The sequence below is a fragment of the Filicampus tigris genome, chromosome 17 (assembly GCF_054856515.1).
Source record: "Filicampus tigris isolate MCC_2025a chromosome 17, RoL_Ftig_1.0, whole genome shotgun sequence".
In the NCBI taxonomy this organism is placed as follows: Eukaryota; Metazoa; Chordata; class Actinopteri; order Syngnathiformes; family Syngnathidae; genus Filicampus; species Filicampus tigris.
The window spans coordinates 6,211,566-6,239,495 of NC_141233.1; the positions used below are offsets into that span (position 1 = coordinate 6,211,566).

The 27,930-nt window shown below is 42.1% G+C and overlaps 4 protein-coding genes across 13 annotated transcripts in view; 3 read left to right on the forward strand and 1 right to left on the reverse strand.

Annotated features, from left to right (window-relative positions):
• Positions 1 to 187: 187 nt before the first annotated feature.
• Positions 188 to 27,900, reverse strand: LOC147133095 (organic cation/carnitine transporter 2-like). Of its 10 annotated transcripts, none has more exons than XM_086012748.1 (15): positions 27,746 to 27,900; positions 20,475 to 20,610; positions 17,446 to 17,593; positions 16,047 to 16,157; positions 14,634 to 14,697; positions 9,129 to 9,615; positions 6,298 to 6,401; positions 5,533 to 5,687; positions 5,107 to 5,278; positions 4,899 to 5,025; positions 2,941 to 3,038; positions 2,403 to 2,617; positions 1,961 to 2,143; positions 1,674 to 1,809; positions 188 to 304 (listed from the first exon to the last, which is right to left on the reverse strand). In XM_086012748.1, exons 6-15 carry the CDS (start codon positions 9,519 to 9,521, stop codon positions 226 to 228), a joined length of 1,662 nt encoding a protein of 553 aa, XP_085868874.1. In that variant the 5' UTR covers positions 9,522 to 9,615; positions 14,634 to 14,697; positions 16,047 to 16,157; positions 17,446 to 17,593; positions 20,475 to 20,610; positions 27,746 to 27,900; the 3' UTR covers positions 188 to 225. The 10 variants fall into 10 exon arrangements, with proteins under 10 accessions (XP_085868874.1, XP_085868867.1, XP_085868868.1 ...); XM_086012741.1 differs by having other exon boundaries at positions 9,129 to 9,618; XM_086012742.1 differs by having other exon boundaries at positions 9,129 to 9,618; positions 17,430 to 17,593.
• On the forward strand, positions 10,700 to 15,269 carry slc22a5 (solute carrier family 22 member 5). Its single transcript, XM_086012740.1, has 10 exons — positions 10,700 to 11,382; positions 11,452 to 11,555; positions 12,316 to 12,470; positions 12,540 to 12,711; positions 12,781 to 12,907; positions 13,137 to 13,225; positions 13,307 to 13,521; positions 14,335 to 14,517; positions 14,588 to 14,723; positions 14,840 to 15,269. The coding sequence occupies exons 1-10, from the start codon at positions 10,993 to 10,995 to the stop codon at positions 14,943 to 14,945; spliced, it is 1,677 nt and encodes a 558-aa protein (XP_085868866.1). The 5' UTR covers positions 10,700 to 10,992; the 3' UTR covers positions 14,946 to 15,269.
• On the forward strand, positions 15,662 to 23,441 carry slc22a4 (solute carrier family 22 member 4). The gene is made up of 10 exons (XM_086012752.1): positions 15,662 to 16,295; positions 16,659 to 16,762; positions 16,851 to 17,005; positions 17,826 to 17,997; positions 18,069 to 18,195; positions 18,567 to 18,667; positions 20,366 to 20,580; positions 20,907 to 21,089; positions 21,175 to 21,310; positions 21,384 to 23,441. Exons 1-10 carry the CDS (start codon positions 15,888 to 15,890, stop codon positions 21,457 to 21,459), a joined length of 1,677 nt encoding a protein of 558 aa, XP_085868878.1. The 5' UTR covers positions 15,662 to 15,887; the 3' UTR covers positions 21,460 to 23,441.
• The window catches only part of acsl6 (acyl-CoA synthetase long chain family member 6), a 37,829-nt gene continuing 35,143 nt past the window's right edge, over positions 25,245 to 27,930 (forward strand). Inside the window, exon 1 of the mRNA XM_086012738.1 lies at positions 25,245 to 25,479. The gene's annotated coding sequence lies outside the window, so the exon portion shown is untranslated. The remainder of the gene's footprint in view (positions 25,480 to 27,930) is intronic.

Here is a 27,930-nt window from a genome sequence, read left to right on the forward strand (position 1 = left end):
TATCTCTCGTAAAAATAAATGGGAAAGGGGGTCCAAACATTCAGTGTCATTGTTGACATTTTGTATTGTCCCCACACAGATGGCATGCTTATATTTTGCACTGAGTGACAACTTTCTAATTTTCTACACTCATACGATTATAAAAGGATGTCCTAAAATACGAATCAAATCGCAAATGCACGAATCAATAACTGGAATGATTTCTATTGAGAATATTTATTGTGTTCACTGCACATCCATGAAATTCCTTTGGCTCTCTTCTTCTTTAGTGTGTGTGCGTTTGTAGACATTCTTTCGGCAGCACCTGGAGGAGAAGGAGAGGGACACCCCAAAAAAGACAAAGAAAAACAGCATTAACTAGATATGGGAAAAGTGGTCTTGGGCTCCCTCCTTAAATCTGATGCAGCGATTTCTTGTAATATTTGTCTTGTAATATTTGTTGCGTACATGCATATAAATATAGTATATATATACAGGGAGTCCTCATTTTATGAACGAGTTCCGTTCCTACACTGGCAATATAACACGAATTTCCGCGTATGTCGGTTTTCACGGTTAAAGTCGAAATTTACGTCAAAATACTTTGTATAAAAAAACGAAAATAGATTAGAATAAAAAACATAAGATGCTGCACTAAGCATTACTGCTCAGAAGTGGATGGAGAAAGAGGAGAGGAGGGTGGAAAAGGCAAAGATAGTGCAGGTCTGCACTGACACGATTGAGACACGCTCACTGCTCAACCGCAAGAAACGCTGGTCTTTGTAGTACAGGAAGTGCTTGTATGTAAAAGTGCGTTGTTTGGCGAGAAACGCATCGTAAATACACAAGCAGAGGTAAACAAGCTCAGAGATGCAGCAAAAAAAAGCACACTTTTGGAGCGAGGAGGAAACCGACTGCTTCAATCAGGTGGTGAGTGACATGAATATCAAGTGTTTGATTGACAGTTGAAAGTACCACGCGGAAATGACGTCCATTGGAGTTATGACGCCGTGTGTCGCTGTACACGGTGGGTTATTCAAATGCCGGAGCGACTCTGTCCGCTCAATCATGTATACGGGATATTCAGAATGTTTCAGAAATCGGAATTTTGACTTTAACCCGAATATTGACTGCATGTAAACGTAGTCACAATGGTGCTGGGGACAAAATGGATGAGTAGACACGGGCGACGTAAAGTCGAAAGGTCGTAGTTCGTGTACGTCGTAATACGAGGACTGCCTGTATACAAACAGTTAAAAGTAACACAATTTGGGGTCAAAAATGGACCAATCCACAAATTGGGTCAATTTGACCCACCTTCTTCCAATGTTTTGTCCAAAACATCCCAGTTTTTGGGGTTGTTTTGTACAAAACTACCCATTTTTGTGATTGTCTTTACAGAAAACAACCCAGAAAGTTGGGTCAAATTGACCAGGGCACACAAAGACAAACAACATCTCGCACTCACAAACACACCTCGGGGCAATTTAAAGTGTCCCATTGACCTACCAAGCATGTTTTTGGAATATGGAATATATATATATATATATATATATATATATATATATATATTTCGTTTTTTTATGTATCTTTATTGAAATGGCTCGGCCCTTATTTGTTTCCCTTGAGCAAAAAGGTTGGAGTAGGCCCGACATGACAGTGATGGCGAGGCTGGTCTCCCGGCGACCACTTACCCGGGGAAGGGCTGCATGTCTGCGGGGGTTTCCGGCAGGGGCATTCTGTAGCTCTCGGGCACCAGGAGGCTGAGCAACGCTGCCATAGTGATCAAGACACCCATTAGGATGAACGGCAGCGACGCCGAATAGCTTCCTGTGGCGCCACAAACCACCCGACAGGACAAAACGGTGAAGCGAGACAGAGAGAGAGAGAGAGAGAGTGATGTTGGAGGGGGACGGGAAGTCCAACCGATTGCTAATCGAAAGGCTTTGTATAAAAGAACCCGAAATTGGGGCAAACTTACTCAGGTAGATGACGTAGGGTGCGAGGATGCTACCTATTCTGGCGGCCATGGAGCAGGCGCCCATGGCCGTGTTTCTCAGCACGGTTGGGTAGAGCTCCGCCGAGTAAGCGTAGACGTGGCTGAACGCCGCCGTCAAGGTGAACTTCCCCATCATCTCCAGAGACACCGCCAGCCAGTGCAGGTCTGCCGGTGGGGAGATAAGCGAAATGTTGTTTCGTCTATTGTCACCAAAGACTCATTTTCTCTGCTTTTATAGGCCAGAAACCGGTGTTTGGTCAAGTCGAACCATGTTCTACTGCTAAACAAAGAATGGAAACAATTTTTTTTCTGATGAAAGAGAAACGGTTGGGTTTCAAAAACAGCTCAGCATATTTGAGTGTCGAAGGACTTTTAAACGCTAGGGTGCGGCGCATGGTGTCCACACAGAACGGATGATCCCGACCTGCCGGAATGAGCTGGATGACCAGGAGGAGGAATCCCGAAGAGAACAAACCACCGGCCATGGTGAGGCGACGGGGGAAGCGGCGGAACATGAGCCACGTGATGATGTAGGCGGGGATCTCCACGGCCCCCGAAAAGAAACAGTTGAGGTAGGCGTTGCCGTGCAGGTTGGACGTGTTAAGCGACAAGGCCAGGTAGCCCATGGCTGCTGTGCTCCTGTGGAGGGAGATCGACACCGCTTCACACACCGCTCACACGAAGTGTGAGGGAGATTGGGGTGAAATTTCAGGACGAACCAAAAATGCACTCCAGTAGACGCTTCGCTGTCGTCGGGGTTGACTTTTGTGTTTGCGTGTGTGCGTGTGTGTGTGTGTGTGTGTGTATGTGTATATATATATATATATATATATATATATATATATATATATATATACACACACTGTGTATATTTTGGGGGTCTTTTCAGTGTGGCTTTAAAAATACTTGGGATGTGTGTACGCGTGCATGGGTGTGTATGCAAGTGTGTGCCTGCAACTCACCAGACAATCCACAGCACAACAGACATCCAGCGCATGTTGCGAGAGCGGAGCATGTCGCAGATGTTGTAAACCTTCATCTCTTCCGAGCCACATTCTTTCTACAGAACAAGAAATATTCCAATGAAAGCTCATTTCTTTCAGAGCGCACGTCCACCTCACAGTTTAGAGGTCGTGGGTTCCACCCTGGCCTTCCTGTGTGGAGTTTGCATGTTATCCGCGTGCCTGTGTAGGTTTTCTCTGGGTACTCCGGTTCCCTCCCACGTTCCAAAAATGCACGGTGGGTTGATTAATGGGAGACTCTAAATTGCCCCGCGGTGTGATTGTGATATATATATATATATATATATATATATATATATATATATATATATATATATTTATATATATTACACACACACGCACATATACATGCTGTATGGCATTAACATCCTTATAGCAAAACCAACCTCTCATTAGACTGTACAAGTACAGGCTCTACACACAGAAATTAGGTTTAGGGTCACAACACGTTGGGGGTCACAGAGCGCACATTTTGCCAGACATTCCAGTTCCAGCAGGTCCTCTGCTCACCCGCTGGCTTCCACATTTGAGCACACACGCACGTGTGCGACAGCGTGTCAATTACTGTCGGCGGTTGGACATTGAGCAGTGAACCAGATAACGAGGGCAGGAAAAAAAATGCTCTTACAAGAGCAAAAACATCTCCCGATATGCTGGCTTAGTGATTGACAGTGACGTGCTTAAAAATATCGATGCAGAGTTGTTGATTGTGAAAGGCTCACCTTAGCGTCCCTGGTTTACTTTGGTCATAACTCACAGGAATGAAGCTTTATATTTTGAGGCAAGTGTCAAAATCTCGTGAGAGTAAAAGAATTATTTTTACAGAAATGAAATCAGATTTTGTTTGACATTAAAAATGCCAGAATCTTACAAGAGGATAAAAAAGGTCTGAATTTTATGGCAATAAAAACATCAGAATCTTTTCGAAAAAGGTCGAAAAATCTAGTCATATGTAGAAAAAATATATTAGTCATACTTATAAAAAATAGTATAACATTAAGAGAAAAAGTCAGACTTTTAGGTTAAGTGAAGTTATGTTTTTTCTAGAAAAATGAAAAAAAAAAATAGAAATATGTCAGCATCTAAATTGGGAAACATGGGAATTGAGTCTTAATGATGATTCTTGTGTGAAGTAAATTGTCTTTTTTTTTCTAAAAAAAAAAAAAATATCAACCTCACTTACATTTTTTTCAAAATTAAAAGTCACAATATTAACTCATTCACTTCCAGACAAGGGGGGGTCTCCCTTTTACCCTAACGTTTGGATAAATTTGAAAAAAATATAACTAAATTCCTGGGGCTAGACTGTGAAAAGACAAGTAAATTTGTCAATGGCAGTGAATGAGTTAAGGAATTAGTCACATTTTTTTATAAAAAATGTTGGAATCTTTTAAAATCAAGCGTGAAGTGTAAAATGCAACCTTTTCACAAATTCTGAATTTATTCCCAACAAATTGACTTATTGTCAAAAATGCTGAAAATTTTTACATTTTTCTGGGAAATTCTGACTTTATTCTGGTAAAATTCTGATTTTTTTTCAGAAAATTTGTACTTCTACCTTACAAAAAAAATCTGATTTTATTTCCATAAGATTCCGATTTTTTTCCCAGAAGAATTGAGACTATTCCTGGAATATTCTCACTTTTCTCGAAAATTACGACTTTACTCCTGAAAGATTCAGACTTTTTCAATGAAGATTTCTACATTTTTCTCGCACAATTTCTACATTTTTCTGCAAAAATACAATTTTATTCCCTTAAACCCCAGACTTACAACCAATATCAACCACTGAACACCAGAAGAGCATTTGAAAATCAACAACTTAACATCAACAATTTGCTGACTAATTAACTCTTCCTTCCGGTTCTTTTCCAGCATTGCTGGGCAAAGACACTAACCTGCAAAAGAGTGAAGATTTTTGTCGGTGCCTCTATATTGTTCCTCTTGGCGGCACGTCTCACAATGTCCTCGGCCTCGGCGATCCTTCCTTGAGACAGTAGCCAGCGAGGAGACTCGGGGATGGACCTGCATGGTCATAAAAACCTTGGCGGGTAGAGCTGCTAAATGGCCATCGGGACAAAAAACTGCACGTGCACCATCACTTACCACCAGAGAGTTAAGAGGAGGAAGCCGGGCGTAGAGATGCCCAGCTGCAGAATCCTCCAATCTCGCAGGAAGTAGGCATGCAGCGGCAGCAGCATGTAGCCAAACGCGAAGAATATACACGAGCCCGCCGTGGTGTAGAACTGGCGCACTGGAGGACTGAGGAGTTCCGCTCCTGAAAGGCAAGCCTTACTCACAGATAAAAGTGTCAATTTTCCTAGATAAAAAGTCATAGGGGAAAATGTCATGACGATTCTTCTAAGAGTCCAAATTTTTTTCTATGAAAAAAAAAAAAAAAATCTGATGTAAATCTTGTAATATTACTTTTTTTTTTTTTAATCCTAAAAAAATACAACTATCCCCCTCAGATTCTAACTTCTTTCTAAAGAAAATTTGGAGAAAAAAAGAGCACTCATTTGTGATGCGTACCAAGCACGTAGGCAGCCAGGAAGTTGGAGATGTGCGACATGCCACAGAAAAAGTACAGGACGCAAAACGCCATCCAGGATTGAGAAAAGACCTGGAGGAAAGCGCACAGCGACTGGCTAGCGAGGGTGACAAACAGCACGATCTTCCTGCCAAACCTGAAAAGGGAATATGATAAATCAACCAGCCGCTATATGGTACAAAAATGGAGCAAGTGTGGCGCTGCTCCTTCCATATTGTGACGACGCAGTGCTATTAGGTTAAGATCATTAACACAAGAAATAACTAAATGCCCTGAATAAATCATTACAGTGAAACACTTTAGACGAATGAAATTGGTCTAAACTTATCTCAAGGCACCGCTGTATTTTTTTATTTTCATGCATTTTTTTCATGTACAAGAAGATGTAGATGTAGATGATGCCAAAAATGTATCGTTTTGGTCTCCAGTTCTCTGTTTTGGGGGGTTGGAGATCGTCCCAAAATCAATGGGATTCTTGTTTAGATTTATGGGAAAAACTGTCTGTGGGTCAGAGAGCTTTTCAACGCAATACTGTGCTTTCTCTGAGAGCGAGAACGCTGGATGGTTTCTGGCCTGTTCTCATCTTTTCATTGTGGAACTCTAACACATCAACAAATGATTACAAGAGCTGGTGAGTTATTCACCAGTTATTCATTATTTACACACATGTGTGTGCGTGTGCGTGTGTGTGTGCGTGTGTGGGGGTGTGTGTGTGTGTGTGTTTGTGTTTGCGTGTGTATGTTAACCGGTCAGAGAGTAGTCCAGACAGTAAGGATCCGACGAGGTAGCCGCAGAAGTAGAGTGAAAACGTCAGGGGTTTCTTCCACTGCTGCCCACACACAAGGTCCCACTGTGACGCACACACACATGCACACACAAAGGGCAGAAAAAAAACACACAAAAAATCTGTAAACACAATCATAATTAAAGCAGGCAAAACCTTTTTTCACAATACAGTAAACCCTCATTTGTCATTTAATTGGGACCAGAACCGTCCCGGGATAGGTGAAAAAACGCAAAGTAGAGGTTGACTTCTTATTATTTTAATTTTATGTTATATTCATTTTAAAGTTTTATTTTGGAGGGATTTACGCCTCTGTTGCGAACAACCCCGACATTGCTCATACCCTTCTAAATACTTATATACAACATTTAACATCAGAACTGGGCAGTCCGTCCCGGATGCCCATTTTGGGTAGGGGGATGACAATTTTAAAAAATGGCTGGACTAAGCATGGCCGGAAGTGGATTTTAGTCCGGCCCACTAATCGGCCCTCATGCGTGTGACGTGCTTGCGAGGCGGCCAAATTTCATCTCAGCCTACTCGGTGAAAGGCTTCTAAGTCTGCCGCATTGATTCACGTGACCGACGCATTATGCTGTTGGCGACAGGTCTCTAGTCATCTCGGTCCCTTTATGGTTGCAACAGGCAAGATATCCATTGTTGTCGCTGTCTTTTTGAAGTGACGCCCCCCGACTTGTTTCAAAACGTGTGTCCATGAGTATATTCAAGCTGCGCGCAGCACTGACTCAAGGATGACGCTGGCATATCAAGGTGGAGTTCATGCATTTCTTCTGGCGTCTTCTACTTCCGGAAATATGCCGTAGCAAACCTGCTGTGTATTGTGGATTGCTGGAATGCTTTTATTTTGAAGGCCGCGAAGGAAATGGAAATGTGCGAAATAAATAAGTAACTTGTTGAGGCGACTTTTGGCTGTCTGTTGGACCCAAATAAATATACAATACGACAAAACCAACCCCGGGGCTCGCAATGGAAGTAATCACATGCAGTTGGGGAAGTAGTAAAGTACTAGTGGCGCATTTTGAAGCGTGTTTGAAGCGTGTCCACAGCGGGTTTGAAAAGTAAATTAGCCAGCTAATGATCCTTAAAAAGAAACTGCCGCTCGCATCTGTCCCGCGGCGGCGTCAATCAAGGACACATGTTTTTTTTTGGGGGGGGGGGGGGGGGGGGATAATTTTCATGAATAAGGACGGGGGGTCGCGGCCAGAAGGGTACCCAGGTCAAGGGTGGAGGGTCGTGGCCGGACCAGCAAAAAAGGGTCAAGTGCCCAGCTCTGTTTAACATATACAAAAAATGTAACATATACAACAGATTTAACTTGAAAATTGCAAAATGAAGAATAAATACCAAGCTGCAGACTGTGAGATGAACGTGAGCTTCAACCGCGGCAGCGGACAATTACGACGGAACGTTCGCGAATAACGACGTTTAAAGTTTTCATTTTTATCATAAAATTGAACTGACCTTAACTAGAATGCCGTGGTGCATTTTATCCAAAGGTACAATCCTGGTGTAATGTATTTTTAAACGCTTGTCGTCGCCGTTGTGCAAAGCGAAAGCGGCAGTGCTGCTGTTGCGGCCGCTTCTCCTTCGGTGCCTCCTTGTTTTAAAACAAAGAAGAAGAACGGTCGCCGAAAGACAAAACTAACAAACGCTTCAACATTTTACTTGCCTCGTTTGTTGCCGGGTGGCTGAGCACACTCCACTCGCAACTTGTGAACACGGCTGTTTACTATCCGCCATTTGAATAACGTTATGAGTTTCCGAAAAGAACGTTGTTCAAAAGTGCTGTTAGTTTGAGCAGCCAATCAGCTCACGGGATAAATCCACTCTCATTAGTCGAACTCATACCGGGAACCACATGCCCGCGGGTATGTACAAAGCCTCTGAGTCAACTCATCTTTTTGAAACAATGCGTCTTTCTGCAATATGGCTGTATTTTTAATTTGTACTTTTTGATGAATACTTGTTGAAAACCCGTGAAACTCGAACCACGACGAGGCGAGGGATTACTGTACTGCCTAAAAACTGTTAAACTTCCCTTGGAATTTGCCCAAAATGTCCAACTTCCCATTCAATTTCTGTCATAGGTCCTTCAGACTATTGCATGTGTCCTGAAAGGCCACCCAATTTTGAAAGAGGTGTAGGAAGCACATTTTTGTTCTTTCTTGCATGTTGTGACCCCCAAAATGCTGATTGATTCAGGGCTTATTTAATAAGCTTAATAAATATGTCCTGAATCAGTCAGAAGTTTGGGCGTGTGAATGACATCACCTTATAACTGAAATGAATCGTCTTAATAGGACAAATTGCCAAGTAGGATTTTGTCAAAAGTCTGGAATTTACCCAAAACAGTTGCTTCAAAACCAAAATAGACAACGTCCTGTGACATTTCTGGCATGAGTCCTTGAGTCTTTTTCATGGGTTGTCAGAATTCGCCCATAATGGCTTCTTCAAATTGAAATAGAAGATTTCTTGTCAAACTAGCTTGGTTTGTAAAAAAAAAAAAAAAAAAAAAGAAGACATTTGGTCAAAATGTCAGCTTGGAAAAAAAAACCCGGATAGCTTCCGGTTCAATATGGGGCATTGGTCCTTCAGACTTTTTTGTTCGTCCTAAAGTTGTCATAAAGTTGTATACCCACTTTCTTATCAGTCAGTGAAGCTTGTGTCGAGGGCTGATTTCCCCCCCCCCCCCCCCACCAATCTACTCAGTGAGTTTTGGGCAGATTTGGAGGACCTCAAAATGTCTTCATTTTGATGAATGAATCCCACTAACCTCAGACACAATGGTGGAGGCGTAGATGCTGCGGTCATACTCCCAACCATCCAGGCAGCCCTCTCGGGGCACGGAGGTCAGGTTGACATCAGAGGGCATCAAGCCCGCCTCCAAGTAAGCCAGCAGAGCATCCAAGCGGTACCGGGAGCACTCTGCGGGCTGGCCGTTCTCCTCCAGGGGTATGCTGGCGTTGCGCCACTCTTCCGTCAGATTTAGCCCGTGCGTGGGTACCAGGCAGCGGTGGGCCGGCGTGTCGGCCGCAAAGACCACCACCAGGCTGCCGTAACCGTGAGGGATCATGGTGATGCAGAGCAGTAGGGAGAGGCGGCGTTGGAAGGGCCCCCAGTCCCCCAGGAATGCCGTGTCGGCCTCGTAGTCATTCACGCCATCCATCCTGCACACCGGCGGCTGATTCTGAGGAGGAGTATTCTTTTGCTTGGACTGCTCCACTCAAGCGAAACCATCCCAGCAGCACCCCCCTCACGCTCTGCTGCGCACACAAACGCACACACAAGCACAGCATTAACTCAAGCCCACATTCAACTAGTGGACATTTATTGTCAGCACTGAAATGGAATGCCAACATTAACAACAATAGTAACACAGGTGTTTTGACTAGCTCCGTTGCCGGAATCTTAGGAAAATTTTGCAACCGAACCCAGTTTATTTTAGTAACATGAAATTTGGGATACAATGTCTGTTATAAGTAGACCCAACAAAAAATCTTGACTTGAACAGACCATTATCATTTCTGGGGGATGGGGTTTCATCGATTGTGAAAATAAATGAATGTATTTGCACCTTTATCGAGATACTTACCAAAGTTGCATGGGTTATTCACTGGAACACCCACCACCCTTGTGCTACGGTTTCTGGAAATTATTGTTTTTTATTCCCACTTTGACCTACGCATTTTACATTAGCACCGTTGCACGTTAACAATTAAGCATTACCTCTCCCGCACTTTGACATGGTGGCTCAATGGGAGTTGACTTAAATAGGAAAGTCAACCCAAACATATTTTTTCAAGAATTTGTTCTATGCAGGCCCACTAGATGAAACAAGGTATTCTGATAAATATTGCGTTTGCGGAATAAGAAATAATCCACCCGTTTTTAGCAATCGCCGAGGCGGCCATTTTGTCACTTCTGTCGACTGAAAATGACATCACAGTTGATCAGGGCTCAGGTAACAACCAATCACAGCTCACCTGTTTTATGAAGCTGAGCCATGATTGGTCATTAGCGGAGCCCTTAGCATCTGTGATGTCATTTTCAGTCGACAGAAGTGACAAAATGGCCGGCCCAGACATGGCTAAAAACAGGTGGATTTTGCTGCTTAACTCATATTTCACAAACACAATATTAATCAGAATGCCATGTTTTAATTAGTGGGCCTGCATAGTACATATTCTTGAAAAAAATATGTTTGGGTTGACTTTCTCTTTAAAACACAGTTCTTTTGGGGCGGTTGAAAGCTACTTAGCACCATTTAGAGTACAAGCACGTGCACTTCTAAAGAGTATTTAAAAGTGTGGAATGTTGTTTGGAGCAAACAGTCGCCCACTGCTGTGCAACTGGCCATGGTGGTGGTGGGATGCGGGCATCGCAGATGGACTGGGAAACTTTTTGAAGCGTTTGATCATATCCCATTAAATCAAATCAACCGGTCGACGGGATGTGTCGGGATAAATCATTTCCTCTCCTCCTTCTTTGAGTCCTGATTGTTTTCCCCACTGCCCGATGAGAGCGGGTTTGTCTTGAAAGGGGGGCTTTAATGCTCTGCTGGGGCTGAGGGGGTTCACTGGCCCACAGAGGGTCCTTCGCAGTGATTGAGACTCAACACAGCACACGCACCATTCAACATGGGCGACTATAACGAAGACACAGCCTTTCTGGGCCAAACTGGACCTCACTTCTGGACTACTTTCTTCCTTCTCAACACCATTTTCGTCTCCACCGGATTTAACGGGCTCTACATTGTCTTCGTTGGGGCGGCTCCAGAGCACCGCTGCCTCGTGCCAGAGGTCAACCTCACTGCAGAGTGGCAGGATGCCATCATTCCCATCACCGAGGCGGATGGACGTGAGGTACGCAGCCAGTGTCGGCGCTACAAGCTGGACGTGGTCCGGAACCTCTCCGCGCACGGATATGCCCCGGGGAGGGACGTCAACCTCACGGGCCTGGAGCAGGAGGCCTGCTTGGACGGCTGGAACTACAGCAAAGACATTTACCAGGCCAACATTGTCACCGAGGTCAGAATGCCTGTCACATGACAACAATGCAAAATCTACGGGAAGAATATATTGCATGTGTCTTTGCAGTGGGACTTGGTCTGTGACAACCAGTGGAAAGTTCCTTTTACGTCCTCGACTCTGTTCGTAGGATATCTCCTTGGCTCGCTGATCTCAGGCCAGCTCTCTGACAGGTACTTCATCCACAGTGATCAGCTCAGTTTTTTTTTAAATCATGCAGGGACAGAAAATGCAGATATTGTGAGCATTGTGCATGTGGTGGCCAGGACCTGTTACACTTATTCTACAAAACAGTGCCATCTCCTAATGGAGTTTGCTATTGATAAAATTTCTTGCAATTTCTTTCAATCACAGTGACTAAGGTTGAGTTAACAGTGATTGAGTACTTTCCTTGAAGATTGTTGAAGTCGCCTTCTTCCCTCAAAGATGTTCCACTACAGCTGTATAAACTCCGATAGTGTACACCCCCCTCAACTGCCTTTTTCCCCAACATGTGAGGCAATAACAACGAGCCAGGGTGGTGGCCAGCTGCAGGGTCAGAGAGTGTAACATGAGGGTGAAAACGGCCAAGTCGTCATTTATTGGATCCCCAATCCTCAGTTGACTCCTGACTAACACAAATAATCTGTTTCTGAATCTCTGAAGTTACACGAATACTAAGGTATTGAACTGCGACATTCTAGTAGTTAGTCTAACAAAAAATAAGTACCCAAGACAAACGCTGTGAATTGAAGGCTTTCGATTTAAACCGGAAAAAGGGGTGTTACTAGCTTCATTAGCAGGACTTTTTTGTAAGGGCAAGGCTATAGGGACTTGGATCGAAAGATTTGACTTGTGGAAAGGAAGGTGGTTTGATAATCATTTAGTACATTTTTGGGAAGCGTTGTCATCAAGGGACTAAACCCCAAGTTTCCATCGTTATTCCCTCTTTAGATTTGGAAGAAAGAAGATCGTTTTCATCTCTCTAGGAGTTCAGTGCATCTCGGTCCTGTTGCAGTCCTTCTCCCAGTCATGGAGGATGTTCTGCATCATGTTCTTGTTTGTCGGAGCCTCCCAGATTTCCATCTACATCTCTGCCTTCGTTCTAGGTATGGTCCGTTCTCTCCAGCCTCATGTCTTTCCGAGTTTGCATCTCTTTTTCTTTTCATTCTGGACAGGAACAGAGGTGTTGAGCAAGACACTTCGTGTGATCTTCACAACGCTCGGAGCGTTCCTGTTCTATGGCATCGGTTACATGATTCTTCCATGGATCGCATACAGCATCAGAGAGTGGAGAACCCTCCTTGCCGTTCTATCTGCTACCTCTGTGGTCTACATCCCCCTGTGGTGGTGCGCCACCCAAGTCACTCAAGAAGCATCTGGGATTTAAAGTCATAGATGCCAATTGTGTGCTTGCAGGTTCATCCCAGAGTCCGCCCGGTGGCTGATCACTCAGGGAAGAGTGGCAGAGGCTGAAGCCCTCTTAAGAGACGCTGCCCGGAGGAACAAAGTCGAGGCGCCACTTGTTATCTTCAGAGGATCTGAGGTGGAGTTTCTGCGTGCCAATTCACAAGTTGCTTTCATGCTAGGTTTCTTCAGAATTGCCACATCAGAGGCATAACTGAATAGCAAAGATAGTGACTCACGGGTCTATTTCAATATTGCATTCCCTGTGGGTAACTTTTGCGCATAACAGCAGCATGGGGAAAGGCCAGCTTTTATGAGAAGTGGTGACAATGCTAGTTGATGTATTTTGGTTCTGGTTGCATCTCCAGTCACTGCCTCCAAGCAAGACGTACACAATGCTTGATGTCCTGAGATCCAAGAACATAAGATGCATCACGCTGATGTGTCTTGTTCTGTGGTGAGCTTGATCAAAAATAGACGACTGACAACTTCACCAATTGAATGTGAGCTGCTGAATATTCCATCTTCTCCCAACCAGGATGGCCATCAATGTGGGCTATTTTGGTTTATCGCTGAACACCTCCAACCTCAGTGGGAACCCCTTCATGAACTGCTTCTTGTCGGCAACCACTGAGGTACCCGCCTACGTTGTGTCCACGTGGCTCCTGAAGAGATGTCCCAGAAGGGCTCTACTGTCCACCTTTCTTGTCATTGGTGGAGGAGTCCTGTTGCTCATCCAGTTTATTCCGGCGAGTAAGTCTTCGACATACTGCACTCAATTGTGGCGACATGGCGCCAAGTTGTTTTTCACCATTTCAGTTTTCCTGATTTAGTTATCTATGTATCAGTTGTGCAACTACCTGGAAAATTTCTGGATGCCACAAGTTACAGAACAGCTCGGTATTACTTAAATTCCAAAGTATTATGTATTATGTGTTATTCAGGGTACTGTAATATGTTGAAATGCCAAATGTCTGTCATGCAGCGCAAGCCACTGGCTGACTAGCGTGTGCCACTGGGTTTATAAACGTTGGACCTTTCCTGAATTGTCTCTGTTGTGTGGACCCAACCACTGACACAACACAGAGCGAGCAGGTGACGCTACTGATGAGCCCACTGCCCATGCATCCGTCCACCAAGAGCTAGCTAGCTTTTGGCTAGGGTAACGATCCAGTGGGTGTATTTAGGCCACCGAACGTTTTAAGTGTATATTTTCATGCCTCAAACATGTAAGGATGTGTAGGCATAAAAAAGATGTTTGGAATTTGATTGACAGTTAACTGTTGAGCAGGGGATTCAGTGAACAATGGTTTGATGTATCTCGATTATGAAGCCTTATTTCACAGTATATACTTGGCAAAACATTTTTAATCATTCAAATTTGGCAGATGTGTTAACAACACTCTTCTCTGGGGGTCTGTCAAATTTATAAAATGTTATTTTCACTTCACAGGGACTTCAAGATGTGTGTTTCATTTATTTTTTCAATAAAGCCACTTGGACTACTGTATTGTGTTTCTAACTTTGTGGTAATAGTTTGGGGTATTTTGGGTCTCTCTTTCCCAGGCCTTGAGTATGTGGCCTTAGCTCTGGAAATGACCGGAAAGTTTGGCTTCACCATGGCCTTCGGCATCGTCTACATCTACACGGCAGAGATCTACCCCACCGTCCTCAGGAACCTTGGCATGGGAATATGCTCGTCGGCCGCTCGCATCGGAAGCATCACGGCTCCCTATGTCATTTATTTAGGCACGTTGCCTGCATTTTTTGGCTTTCTAGTGTTTATCTTAAACGCGTATTATGCATTTTACACTTGCAGGCACTTACAACAAGGCTCTGCCATACATTCTAATGGGAAGTCTCACCATCGGCTCCTGTGTGGTCAACATCTTCCTTCCAGAGACCTTGAACAGAGACCTTCCGGAAACTCTGGAACAGATGCAGGAATGGCAAGGGTATAGCTCATTTGTTAATGATTTACAACAGAATTTTAAAAAAATGAAGATACACAGAGAGTATGCTGTGCATCTGTTTGGTTGTTGTGACAATTCTAACAGTGCTGTCTGTCTAGGTTGTGCTGTGGAACCCCAAAAAATAACTATGCCGAAAATGGAGGAAGTGGACACCCACAAAAACAAAACGAAGCCAAAAATGACCTGCAAAGTATTACTGTGTAGATCTCCCAAGTAGCATTTATTCACTTGATGTGTCAACGACTAGGGTTTTCCTCTTTTTTAAAAAAAAAAAATACTTGAAATCTGAAAAAGCTATTTTTGAATAGGTTAATGGCTGCTGATTCACATTTTGATAATTACTTTGTAGAACTTTCCATTTGTGTTTGACGTCAAAACACATAGATACCTCATTGGTCTTGAATTACTTTACATGTAAATAAAACCAAATCTCAAAAATCTCAACTGTTTTTGTACAGTAATAAGGTATCAGACAATTTCTGGCCACAACATACGGTGGTTGCAGTTTGCAGTGATGTACGAGTGCAATGCATCCCCATGAGAGCTATCTGTCATAAGCTTACCAAAAAACGTGAAAGAGACTGCTGCAAAGGCCAGGGCAAACATGACGTTGCATACACAATCAGCAACACTGAGTCACTGATCATCAAAACCGAATGCTGCTTAATCTGTTAGTTATTCATGACATTTGTAATTGTGTCTCCAATCTTGTGAATTTTGGATTTGGAGTTGTTCAACCAGTGAACTATCACCTTTACTTGTTGCGTGTGGAACATAAATGTACGCTGATAGTTATCTCTGACAGTGCAAAGTTGAAGCAGCATTAAAAAGTGTCCCGTGAGACATACAGTAACAATAAACCACGATGTACCTGATGAACTCCAGTGCTGCACCTTATCACAATTTCCTTTTTTTTTTTATCCTACAATCACAACTGTTAGAAGTGAGAAAACAAGTTAGACAGTTGTACAGTGACTTGTAAATGATTAACACATTTCCAAGAGGTGACCCAACACCAATTCCCTCAAGATAGAGGCATGAAGTAGCAAGTGTAGACTTGACAGTTTCTGTGTAACCACCCCTGACAGATGAATCCATCTTTGTTTCCCCTCTCGACTGATCACTTGTTTAGTGGCAAGTATAACCATGGGTGACTTGAAACTCAGAGACTATGACAGCATCACGTCATTTCTGGGACCGTGGGGAGCCTTTCAGCGTAGGATTTTCTTGGCCTTGGCCATCAGCATCTGCCCCAATGGCTTCGTTGCCATCTACATCGTATTCGTCGCGGACACGCCGTCTCACCATTGCCGTATCCCCGAGAACGCCAACATCAGCCAGGCATGGAAGAACGTGACGATCCCGATGGAGACGGTGGATGGCGTGGCCAAGCCCAAGTCTTGCGCCAGGCTCAACCTGGAGATGGTCAAAAACTACTCTCAGAACGGCGTGATCCCTAATGCTGGGGTCGATGTGGCCAGCATTCCTTTAGAAGCCTGCCTAGACGGTTGGACATACAGCAAAGACACCTACCAGTCGACCATTGTCACCGAGGTGAGGCAAAGGCTTCACTCAGCCTCCGTTTGAGGATTTTTTGACATCTTTTTTTTGTGTAAAGCTATCTGTCAAAGCACACTGATCTTTGCAGAAATGTTATACTTAGTGTGTTTAATGGCATTTCTTGGTGGTTACATTGCTGTAGAGTTGGTTAAGGCTCACTGGTTATTCTAATATCAACAAAACGTTGTATTTTAATAACCTGCCAAATGTTGGTGTATCTATTGATATTCTATTGTTCAGTACATAATTTACGTGTGCAAATGTCACACATCTCAATGGAAACAGTGAAGACAGAGATTTGGATTTCTTTGGTTTTACTTCTTGGTAACCAACAGTTGACATGTGTACCTTCTCCAGTGGGATCTAGTTTGTGAGAACGCACACAAAATCCCATTGACTTCCTCCATCCACTACCTGGGAGTGCTGGTGGGGACCTTTATCTCAGGCCAGCTGTCGGACAAGTGAGCAAAACTGACATGTTTGCGACTGAAGATGCAGTCAAGTGTCGATTCAAAATCAAGGATTTTTTTGTGTGTTTTATACACAAAGATACGGAAGGAAGCCAATGCTGTTTGCCATGATGGTCCTCCAGACAGTGACCATAATGGCGCAGTTATTCTCAAACAGTTGGGAGATCTTCACATTCATCTTTTTCCTGGCGGGTGCTGGTGGGTTCTCCAATTACATCATCGCCTTTGTGCTGGGTACGTTTTAGAGACAGCGTTATGCTTTATGTTTTTAAAGAAGACATGTTGTTCATTTTGGCTTCAATTCAAAACACTTGCTAGGTGTCTTAATAATAACTTTCTGACCTTCGTTCGGATTCAGCGGAAGGTGGGTGGGGGGGGGTCTTTCCAGCTCATGCATATGCGCAGTACAGTTTTAGTTGCCATAACGACCGAGCTAAGGCATTACAGTTAAGCAAAAGCTACTCAGTGTTAGACCTAGCAGATCTAGACCTATACTATTTCTTTAATCAACAAGAAACACATTTTATTTTAGTGGTGTTATTGTAAACCGGTGGAGATTGAGACTCTCTCCAAAACATGAGATGTTCATCCTGAAGCTTCACTGTCTAAATTTAACCATAACCCACCCACCATGAAGCGAATGCCCATAAAGTGTCACCTTTATTTTCACTTACGGAGGCAGCACTTCATCACCAAGCAGCCAAATTATGTTATCAATACGTGTAGTAGATTCTGGACTCCAGTCATAGCTTGAAAGTGGCTCTGGATCTTGGGTCAGTTTGGCCCCAAGTCATGGGTGATGAAATTAGGTGTGGGGGCGGCCTAATGAAAATGAACCAAATTTTTACATAAGTGTGGAGTGCAAATTCATAACATCTCAATCACAGACACACTTTCGGAATAGAAAATATTTACTTGCCAACTTAATCTCACACTTCATGAGTCAGCTCGCACTTACGAGTTTTTGGAGTCACTTTGGAGATATTTTTGCTATGCTAATACAGTATTAGGCATTTCTCGATACAGGGTGAATTTGTGCGTGTTTTGTTCTTAGGAACGGAGATTCTGAGCGCCAAAGCCCGCGTGGCCTTCTGCTCCCTGGGGGTTTTCATGAGCTCGGCCATAGGATACATGCTCATGCCACCCGTGGCCTACTTCCTTCGCTCCTGGCGGCTGCTGCTGATCCCCATGGCCGCCAGCGGACTGATATATATACCCCTATGGTGGTAAGGGCGTGTAAAGGTGCCCCTCCACTGCGAGGAAACAGCCTTTCACCAATGTTGACCGTTTTCGCAAGGTTTATACCCGAGTCGCCACGCTGGCTGCTGTCCCAGGGCCGAGTGCAAGAGGCTGAGACCATCCTGAAGGATGCTGCCAGGATGAATAAGGTTGCCATGCCGCAGCCCATTTTCACAGAAGCGGAGGTAAGAGTCTAATTGTCCATTCCAAAGTATACACTACTCAGAAAGAGCTATGAATATTGGGTTTGGGGGTCAAAATTAAGGGTGAGGATAAAATGCACCTGTTGTGAATTTTGTCGTTCAGCTCCTTGCTAGAGAATAGCAAGTTGCACAAAAAGTACCGGTACTCAAAACACTGAACAGTTGGACATGTGCATCTTGAAGTTTAGAGAAGGTAAAACTAAGTTCACCTGGAAAGCTTGTAAGTGTGTTTTAGGCTTATCCTAAAATTTCACTTGAAAGCAGCATTATCAGAAAGTTCCGTATTTTTAGGGGAAGAAACAATTTAAAAGTAGGGGTCCTTGGAGTTACTGAAATCACATATTTTATTCCAGATTGAAGATGTGATGCGGATGAAAGACAAGAAATACAACATTGGCTCCATCCTGCGCAACTGCAACATATTCACCATCACCCTGTTGTGTTCAATTCTGTGGTATGCCCTTCTTTTGTTTGCTTCTTTTGTTCTTAAGTGGCAAATCATTATGAAAGTCTGGCTAAATAATAGCAACACCATTTATAGTACAAGCTACAGGCAAAATTATTCATCCATTGGGTACTTTGACAAAAGCATGTCACAGACACATGCTAACGTGGCAGTGCTAAGAAGAGATTAACAGGTTTAGATGGTTAAACCTTAACCATCATTTGTCAATAATTACTAGGGGTGTAACATTACGCTAAATCACATTTCAATTCGGTTCGATTTTTTGGAAACTTCTGTTCGGTATATTTTCGGCACAAAAAAAATAGATAAAAAAAATGTTTATTTTGAAAAGATGACAAGTAAATGGTCCTTTTTTAAAATAATAAATAAAAGCGAACAATTCGGGTGATATTCTAAGGAATTACGCCAGAATAAAAATACACTAACAATAAAGATCTCTTCATTTTGTAAATTATTAAGACACTGAAATCTTTAAACACTCAGCAGCAACAGCCTATGACACATCTAAGTATTCAAGTTAAAGACAAGTTGTCATTACAGTACACATATACACTTTTTGTGATGAAAAAAATACATACAATAACAGTTACAATTATTGCTAACTATATTAAAACTATTCTTATAATGGAAAAAATACAATAACTTTAAAACGGTTTTATGAAATTGTATACACATTTTAGGCACTGAAATCTTTGAATGTTCAACAGCATATTGTAACGAATTGGGTTATCTGTGTTGTGGTCGGATTTGTGTGTTGCTGAGTTGTGATGTTTCCGAGGTTCATGAATGCATCGTACGGCAAGCGAGTGGAGCAGCGGAAAAAGAAGAGCGTGAGCAGTTGTACTTGGATTAATAAAAACGTGATACATAAACTACGTTCCTGGAAAACTACGTGTTCCTGGAAGACGCTACAATATGATAATCTCGCTATTTAAGGTTGACATTTTTGCTCCCTCGTCTAAGAAACATTCACAGTCGGATGATGCCGTGCATGTTAGTCGTGCTATCTGCAACATAGCCGCCAATCTCATGTAGCAATGTCCGCACACAACTTTCGAAGCCCTCCACGTACCTTTCCCCATCAGCGCTTTTAACAGGAAAGCCAGAATGTTCCCAAACAGGAGACTGCAGTGTAAGGGGACCTTCGAGCTCTGGCTCTTTTCTGGCTCTCTCTCTCTTTTGTGCCGCTACCCTCCTCTCCCGCATCCAACAGTCAGTAGTGCTGTAACTCGCGCTGCTAATAATTGGACCGAACCGAACATGCCATACCGAAACGTATTAATACACCCACGTGTACCGTTACACTCCTAATAGTTACCCACGAGAATCAAACTCGAAAAGGCAACAGGCGCCTCGTTCAGGATGGTTGATCTTTTATTTTTTCAGTTTTAAAGGCATGTAGAGAACTAAAGAAAAATGACTAATTGCGTGGACAGCGGTTTCTCGATTTATGAATCACTATTCGCAAACTATGATTACTTGCAGATTTTTCTGTACAACATAACTGTAGCGTAAATCAACCGTTAACTCGTAATTAATCATTTCTAAATAGACCGATAGTAAACAGCCTACTCACGATTTCATCCTGAAATTTCTCAGGAATCCCGAATCCCCTGAACTTCAGTATTATGTAATGTTACATGATAGCAAATGGATTGACCGGCGGTGTCCTTATTGGCCCCACAGGTTTGTCATCACCATCAGCTACTACGCTCTGATCCTCAACACGTCCAACCTTCACGGCGACCCGTATCTCAACTGCTTCCTGTCAGCTGTGACAGAGGTTCCGGCATACCTGATCGCCCTGCTGCTGCTGCACTTTTGCTACCGCCGCCCGTGCCAGTCGTCCACACTGCTGATGGGCGGCATCATGATCCTGTGCGTCCACCTCATTCCCATAGGTAACAGTGAAGCAAGAATTCGATGGGCACCTATATGAGATAAGATATTAGCGTATTCAATCAATTGAAATACTTCTTTAGCCAGCAAACCTATCAAGACAAATGCTAGTTTGACAAAATTTGTCACAATCAATAAAATTCGAAACAACAAAGAAATTGACTCATCGGTTGCCACGCCTATGCTTAGTGACACAAACTTCAGGTAAAAATTTGACATATTCTCTCTAGCTCACGGGTGCAGAAATCAAGCACCAATGGTTGTTCTCTATAAATAAAGTTGAGTTGAGAATGATGTGTCATGCCATGTTGTGTTGCTGTATGGTCAGATCTGGAGTGGGTGGCCGTGCTCCTGGAGATGTTGGGCAAATTCGGTGTGACATCAGCCTTCTGCATTGTGTACGCCATCACGTCCGAGCTTTTCCCCACCGTCATCAGAAACACGGCCATGGGGTGCTGCTCAATAGCGGCTCGTGTTGGGACGATCACCTCGCCCTTCATCATCTACCTCGGTGCGTACAGTGTTACCCCACCATCGTATTTCGATGGTAGCAAATGACCCAAACTAAATGAAAAGATGGATTTCTCCTACAATAGGACAATATTATAAGGCCCTGCCATACATTCTGATGGGAGCTTTGGCCATTTTCGGAGCCTTCCTCTGTCTACTACTGCCAGAGTCATTTGGGAAGCCTTTGCCAGAGACCCTAACTCAAATGCAAACCATATGCGGGTGAGTTTTGAGTACTGATCCAATGCAGGACATGGAACTCTAAACCAAAACATTTTTTTAACTATTTCCACAGACGAAAATGTCAAGACAAAAAGGAAGCTGAGGATGGTGATGCACAGGATTATCAGAGTAAAGAATCCAAGTTGTAGTGAATCAAATAGCGTAGTGTTGCACAGGATACCGGTACCAGTACTGTACCTCTGTACACCTCTGTGTATAAATGTATATATATATATATATATATAATTATTATATTATTGCTGTACATATACAGCATATATATATATATATATATATATATACATATATATATATATATATATATATATATATATATATATATATATATGTATATATACATATATATATATATTATTGCTGTACATATAAGGGTGGCACGGTGGTCCACTGGTTAGCCCGTCCGCCTCACAGTTCAGAGGTCGTGGGTTCGATCCCGGCCTCCCTGTGTGGAGTTTGCATGTTCTCCCCGTGCCTGCGTGGGTTTTCTCTGGGTACTCCGGTTTCCTCCCACATTCCAAAAACATGCATGGTAAGCTGATTGGACACTCTAAATTGCCCCTAGGTGTGATTGTGAGTGCGGATGTTTGTCTCTGTGTGCCCTGTGATTGGCTGGCAACCAATTCAGGGTGTCCCCCGCCTATTGCCCGAAGACAGCTGGGATAGGCTCCAGCACGCCCTGCGACCCTTGTGAGGACAAGCAGTATCGATAATGGATGGATGGATCTCTCTCTCTCTCTATATATATATATATAGAGAGAGAGAGATGGATAAAGATGAATATAGATATATAGATATAGATATGCTGCCCCATCTGAAATTTATTTGGAGTTAATTCGAGGCACTTTAAATGTGTGGGTGTGTGCTAACTCCCTCTTAACAGGAGTTTGTCCTTTGGAAAAGATTGAGTTGTACAAGCTGTAGGACACAATTATAGTTTTTTAAAATTATTTATATTTATTGAAGCTTTTGAAATTATTTGTATTTATTAAAGGCGTTGAATCGATATACTAGAACCTGTAGTTGTACTTAAGTCCAAAGTGTGAGTAATTTTGCCACTCCTTCACTTCTTTAGCTTTTTACTTCCGTTTTATAACTAACTGGCAATGATTAACATTATAACTCCTTACATAATATTTTATCAAGTTGCTGACTATACACGGGCGCCAGTGGGATCATAACTGTTGCCTTTAACATGCTTTTCTGTGACACTGTCAGAGATGTAGTGATTTAACAAAGTGTTTCTTATTGTTGATGTAAAAAAAAAAAAAACTTTACTTGAATGTCAGGTCTCTTTCATCATTGTACACACAAACTATCAGAGTGTATTATTTTCATAAACTATATATACATTTCTGTTGTAACTGTTTTTTTTATGTATTCCCCTCTTTTCTCCTCCAAAAATGATGAGTCATGTTGCTAATAGGAAAAGCACACAAAATATTATTTTCACTAAACATGTATCATCACAGTAACAGTGTTGTGTCCATTATTAGCTGGAAACACTTAGGAAAACATAACAAAAACATATCCTAACCATGTCAGTAAACATTATTCATAAGATTAAAAGTTACATATGTTGTTTTTGGTGGCTATCGGTTTCCCAATGCACTGTATAAGTGTGTGTGCCTGAATGGATGAATGTGAAGATCAGTCCATTGAGTTTTATTAGTTTACGGGTAGATATGACACATCCAATTTGGCGGATTCGCTGACTTATCAAGTGGCCTACTCAAGGGCCTACCCAGTTCCCACTCTAGGTGTTTTGTAGACATTTCCCAAATCTGCAGGTAAAACAAGTAACAGGCTGCTACTTTTTTTTTGCATGTAAACTCACCTTTCCCCAGAAAAAAAAGTAGGTCACTTTATTCTTCTTTCATTTACTGGCGGATTGCAAACAATTTACAGATGCATACCGCCATGTTACAGGCATGCCTGAGACAGCAATGTTACATATGACGTGTACAAGAGTGGCGGGAGAAAACCTGGAAGAGAAGGGTTAGTGTGAGCGGGAGTGAGAAGGAAGGAGAGGAGATAAAAAAAATAAATAGAACCCCGATTGCTAAGCGACTTGAAGCCTCATTGTCTTTGTCCACTAGGCTGACTGCAGTCAGTTCACCCCTTACCACGGTTTGGAGCTGATATCACTGACTCAAGCCTGATAATGGAAGGTAACAACCTACTGTACAAGAGTGTGTATCACCCATGTCCCCACCTTCACATTCTATACATCAGTCTAGTATCCCTCAAATATTTAAAAAGTGCTTTGCTCACACACCTAATGCTATCTCCCTCTCCCTAAACCCCAAGCACACCGTACACACCACCAACCGTCTATTAGACACTTTAAAATGTAAGCAGTAAAAAAGGAAACATGCCTCGACAGACGCAACCGGAAACCGGATAAGGATTTAAAATGGCCGCCAAAGAGTTTTTTTTTTTTTGGAATAGAACATTATTTTGAAATACAATTTATACAAAAAAACAACAGCCAGGGGGAGACAAAAAAGGTAACCAAGATAACTACATTGCGTAAGCATTATAAAGAGCACATACATACAGAGTATTCTGTCCTTTTATATTTGTGGATTGTTCAATAGTTTTAATATATTGTTTGACTTCATTTACAAACATTTCGTTTCTGATTATTATATTTACATTTATGTATATGCCATTTAGCCAACAATTTCTTAAGATTAATAATGTAAAATATTTCTTTTTTCACAGATGGGTAATCATTGAAGCCAAACAATATATTTTCAGAACCAAGAGAAAGACTTGGTTCTAAAATAGTGAAAATAGAATTATTAATATCTTTCCAAAGTTTAACAGAAAATGGGCAATCCCAAAACAAATGAAACACATCCTCATGAGATACATCACAGAAAGAGCAACTAGTGTCAATGACTTTTTTAAATCGCTGTAAGAAAACCTTGCATGGAAAACATCTGTGGATTATTTTGAATGTTAATTCTTTTGTCTATGGCCGCTAAAGAGTACAGTAACTGGCAATGATGCCACAATGTGTCCTGGGCAAAACAAGTAGCTCGCTAAATAGCGAGAGTATAAAACACAGTGTATTGACCTCTGTATGTGAAATATTGTACTGTACAACATTAACTTTGTCTACATCCACATGATGACCCGCCGACTTGGGTTTTATAAGCTTATTTTGGGACAAAATGGACTTCCAGTGAAACGTTCAGCAAAAATACATCAAGTTAGCTGGCTTATTGAAGATGAACCGGATCCACGGTTGACCACGACGTTAGCTGTGTCGAATTAAACCTCTAAGATTTAACTATCGGTTCCTCCAGTGACTCCGACCGAACAAGGATAGAACGGTAGGGGGCGCGGCCATTCTCCTCATTAACAAGAGGCGTTATTCATGGGGTCACTTATTTCCTAATTTCTCCTAGATTTATTGATAAAATCGAAAAATGACAACTCTTTTCATTTTCCTGATCAAAAAATTTATAAATTGAACTTGTTAGTGAAAACATGGCCATTCCTCCACCACCGTTCCTTTCAGGGCTGTTGTTTTTCCGTCGGAAACATTTTGCATCTGTCAATCACCGGCCTCTGATTGGCTACGACTTGAAAACAATGTTTTGTTTTTGTTAACGCCCATGTTATGACATCTCGTCAATGTATTGTTTTCGTCGTGGGTTCCCAATAAACAAACCTTTACTTTGAAGATGGAAGATACTTTATCATACTAGCCTTCATTAAATACAGAGAGGAACACTTTCAAACACGTCTGAGCTCCGCCGTCAATCTGCTCCTTTTCCCCGAACGCCCTCTACTGTCCGGTGGTACATAACGGCATTCATATAAACCAGTGACGTTAGGCAAATATGTATTTTGCTGTTATCATTACAATCAACGTATCAAATTGAGTCGACCTGGGTGTTCATTTTTGTAGTCTGTGCACTGTTGTTATATCCGTGTGCGTGTTTTTTTTAACTGTTCGAGTTATAGGACGTAATTCGACTGTAGGTAGCAGTGTGTTACAGTTGCTATACGTTGGCGAAAGAAAAGTGAAAGTAAGCTTTGCCCTCTCTGCTGTTGGAAGAAGTCGTGTTTTCTTAGCTAGTTTATTTATTGCTGTTTTTCCCATCCCACAATTGGAATACTTGGCCAGATTCGAGGTGAGTTTTCGACACTACTGTCGACACTTTGGCGAAAAACAATTGTTTGTGGTTGTGCCTTGTCCTATCTTACGACGTCGTGTCACAAAACAAAAATAATTTTAGGCAGGGTTGGAGGTTAGAGCTGTTCAATTATTACGCCCCGACACTGTGTTTACATGCTAAAGATTCGATTTTAAATTACTGTACCGTTACAGAACAGTATTAAATAGTTGCTTTCAGCCGCTCGATGTCACTAAACACAAGTCCATGAGTGACTATTTCTTCACTAGGGTTATAAAAAAGTAATTCCCGCGAAACAACATTTAACTTAGTTAATACTAGTACTTACTGTCTGTCTATCTGTTCATATGCCTCTTTGTCACTGTCTTATTTGTTCATGGTCATTCCAAAGGCATTGTTGCTATAACTAAAGCTATGGCTCGTGTTACAACTTGGTTGCAGGAGTGCTGCCTGCAACTAAATGTGTCAAAAACTGTGAGCATGTACTTAAGTAAAACCAGTAGAGCTTCTCCTAATCCTGAAATACTTGTATCAGGTCAGTCACTGCAGATTGTAACTCAGTACATATATCTTGGCCTTGTGATTGATTCAAAACTTTACTTTAAGTCCAATATTGACAAAATATGCAAAAATGTAATAATTAATCTTGCAACTTTTCGGTCGATCCGGAATGAAATGTCAACTAATGCTGCAAACAGTTTCTTGCATTCAATGATTTTAGTCAATTAAATTATTGTATAACAAGTTGGTCTCATGCCACTCAGAGTGCAAAAAGAGCCTTGGAAGTACTGTACAAACAAGCTATAAAAATCATGGTCAAGAAACCGCGGCACTATCATCCTTGTGCAATACCTAAAAAGTACAATTTCCTGAACTGGGACAATTTTAACAATGTTGCAGATTTAAAGCTTATTTATAAGGTACACAATGGCCTAGCCCCAGCTCCCTTGGCTGAAGTCATCTGCTGCAGAGATATGGATTTACCTCCATACTGTGCTGTCATCGTCTTTATGTCTTCATAGCTTTTAATTTGTGATTTTTATTGTGTGCCTATCGTCAATTATTTGTTATAAAGTATATTGTAAAATGCTTGAAGGAATTAGTGTCTTGGTATTAATATTTATATTTTGTAATCATATTTTAATGCTTTTTTTACATCATGGCCAGCTAGGGGACTACAGATGAAAAATAGCCTAATGGCTAATTCTTGCTTTTTTTTTAAAACCATGTTTTTTCATGTGTTATGTGAAATTGCACTGTCCCCTTTCAAATAAAACCAAATAAAATCTGTCTATCTATTAATCTGTTGATTACACCTGTCATCCATTTTTGCCTTCAGGAATAATCTGAAATTATAGAGGTCCTCAAAGATTGATGTGCAAACTATCTAAAATTAGGTGTTCCATTCAGGTCCAGTGTAAAATCATAGCTTTCCTCACACAATTGATTTACTAACTAAATAGCTGAAGTCGCTTGTTGACTTCAGGGACAGTCTGAAATTATCGCTTTCCTCACTGAACTGATCTAATATGCTAAACTCAGGTGTTGTCTTAATGTACCATCTGAAATTATAACTGTATTTTTACAACTGATTTATACTAACAACTCCATCAATAGTTGGATGTTGTATTTAGGGACAATCTGAAATCATAACTTTCCCAAGACTGTCTCTCTGTTTATCAATACTTACAGTCAGGTGTTGACTTCTGGGACTGTCTGAAAAGATAGCTTTTCCAACTATCTAGCTATTTAGTGTTGTTCCGATACCACTTTTTGGCCCCGATATCGATTCCGCTACCTGGCTGTGCAGTATCGGCCGATGCCGATACTGTACCGATACCTCGCCGTTTGAAAAAAATCCAAAATAAGCGCAGTTTTTTTTTGTAACTCTAAAGAATTGCACACTCACTTGGATGTAAAATCATTCATATTTAAATCATCACTTGCGAAGTATCTGTAGTAACACATACACACAAAATACATAGGTTGAATAAACAGCCTATTTTCATAGCTCTTCGTGCTTGTGAGAGTGAGACATGGGATACATACTGTATTCACATGAATGTACATTTGTAATAAAGAAAAGAAAGGTGCAGCATTTGTACTTCTAAAATATATTCAGTGATTCTAACCGACCCCCCAGTGCGTGACGTCACATTTGTATGCTGCCAGAGGGGCAGGCGGTCGAGTGAGTGAGATAACAGAAGTCCGTTATGTGTTTCTAAAAATGGTTAACACCAGTGCTGTTTATGGTTGCTCTTACCAGGGGCGTCAAACTCCAATCCTCGGGGGCTGCCCTCCTGCATGCCTTAGAGGTTTCCTTGTCCAACACACAGGGAGAGATGGAAAACAGTCAGGACAGTGGCCCTCGAGGACCGAAGTTCGACAACCCTGCTGCCATCTCTCCCTGCTGCAACAAACCTGTTTCAAATGATCAGCTCATCAGCA

What these genes read in the sequence shown, in the direction of transcription:
- LOC147133095 (XM_086012747.1), bottom strand. Translation starts at nt 9,521, where the DNA reads ATGGATGGCGTGAATGACTACGAGGCCGACACGGCATTCCTGGGGGAC. An exon ending in ACCCTACGTCATCTACCTGA is followed by an intron (nt 1,810 to 1,960) that starts GTAAGTTTGCCC and finishes GTGGCGCCACAG; the next exon opens with GAAGCTATTCGGCGTCGCTG. An exon ending in GACATGCAGCCCTTCCCCGG is followed by an intron (nt 305 to 1,673) that starts GTAAGTGGTCGC and finishes CTTCTCCTCCAG; the next exon opens with GTGCTGCCGAAAGAATGTCT.
- slc22a5 (XM_086012740.1), top strand. Translation starts at nt 10,993, where the DNA reads ATGGGCGACTATAACGAAGACACAGCCTTTCTGGGCCAAACTGGACCT. An exon ending in TTATCTTCAGAGGATCTGAG is followed by an intron (nt 12,908 to 13,136) that starts GTGGAGTTTCTG and finishes TTGCATCTCCAG; the next exon opens with TCACTGCCTCCAAGCAAGAC. An exon ending in TCCCTATGTCATTTATTTAG is followed by an intron (nt 14,518 to 14,587) that starts GCACGTTGCCTG and finishes TTACACTTGCAG; the next exon opens with GCACTTACAACAAGGCTCTG.
- slc22a4 (XM_086012752.1), top strand. Translation starts at nt 15,888, where the DNA reads ATGGGTGACTTGAAACTCAGAGACTATGACAGCATCACGTCATTTCTG. An exon ending in ATATATATACCCCTATGGTG is followed by an intron (nt 17,998 to 18,068) that starts GTAAGGGCGTGT and finishes CGTTTTCGCAAG; the next exon opens with GTTTATACCCGAGTCGCCAC. An exon ending in CAAATGCAAACCATATGCGG is followed by an intron (nt 21,311 to 21,383) that starts GTGAGTTTTGAG and finishes CTATTTCCACAG; the next exon opens with ACGAAAATGTCAAGACAAAA.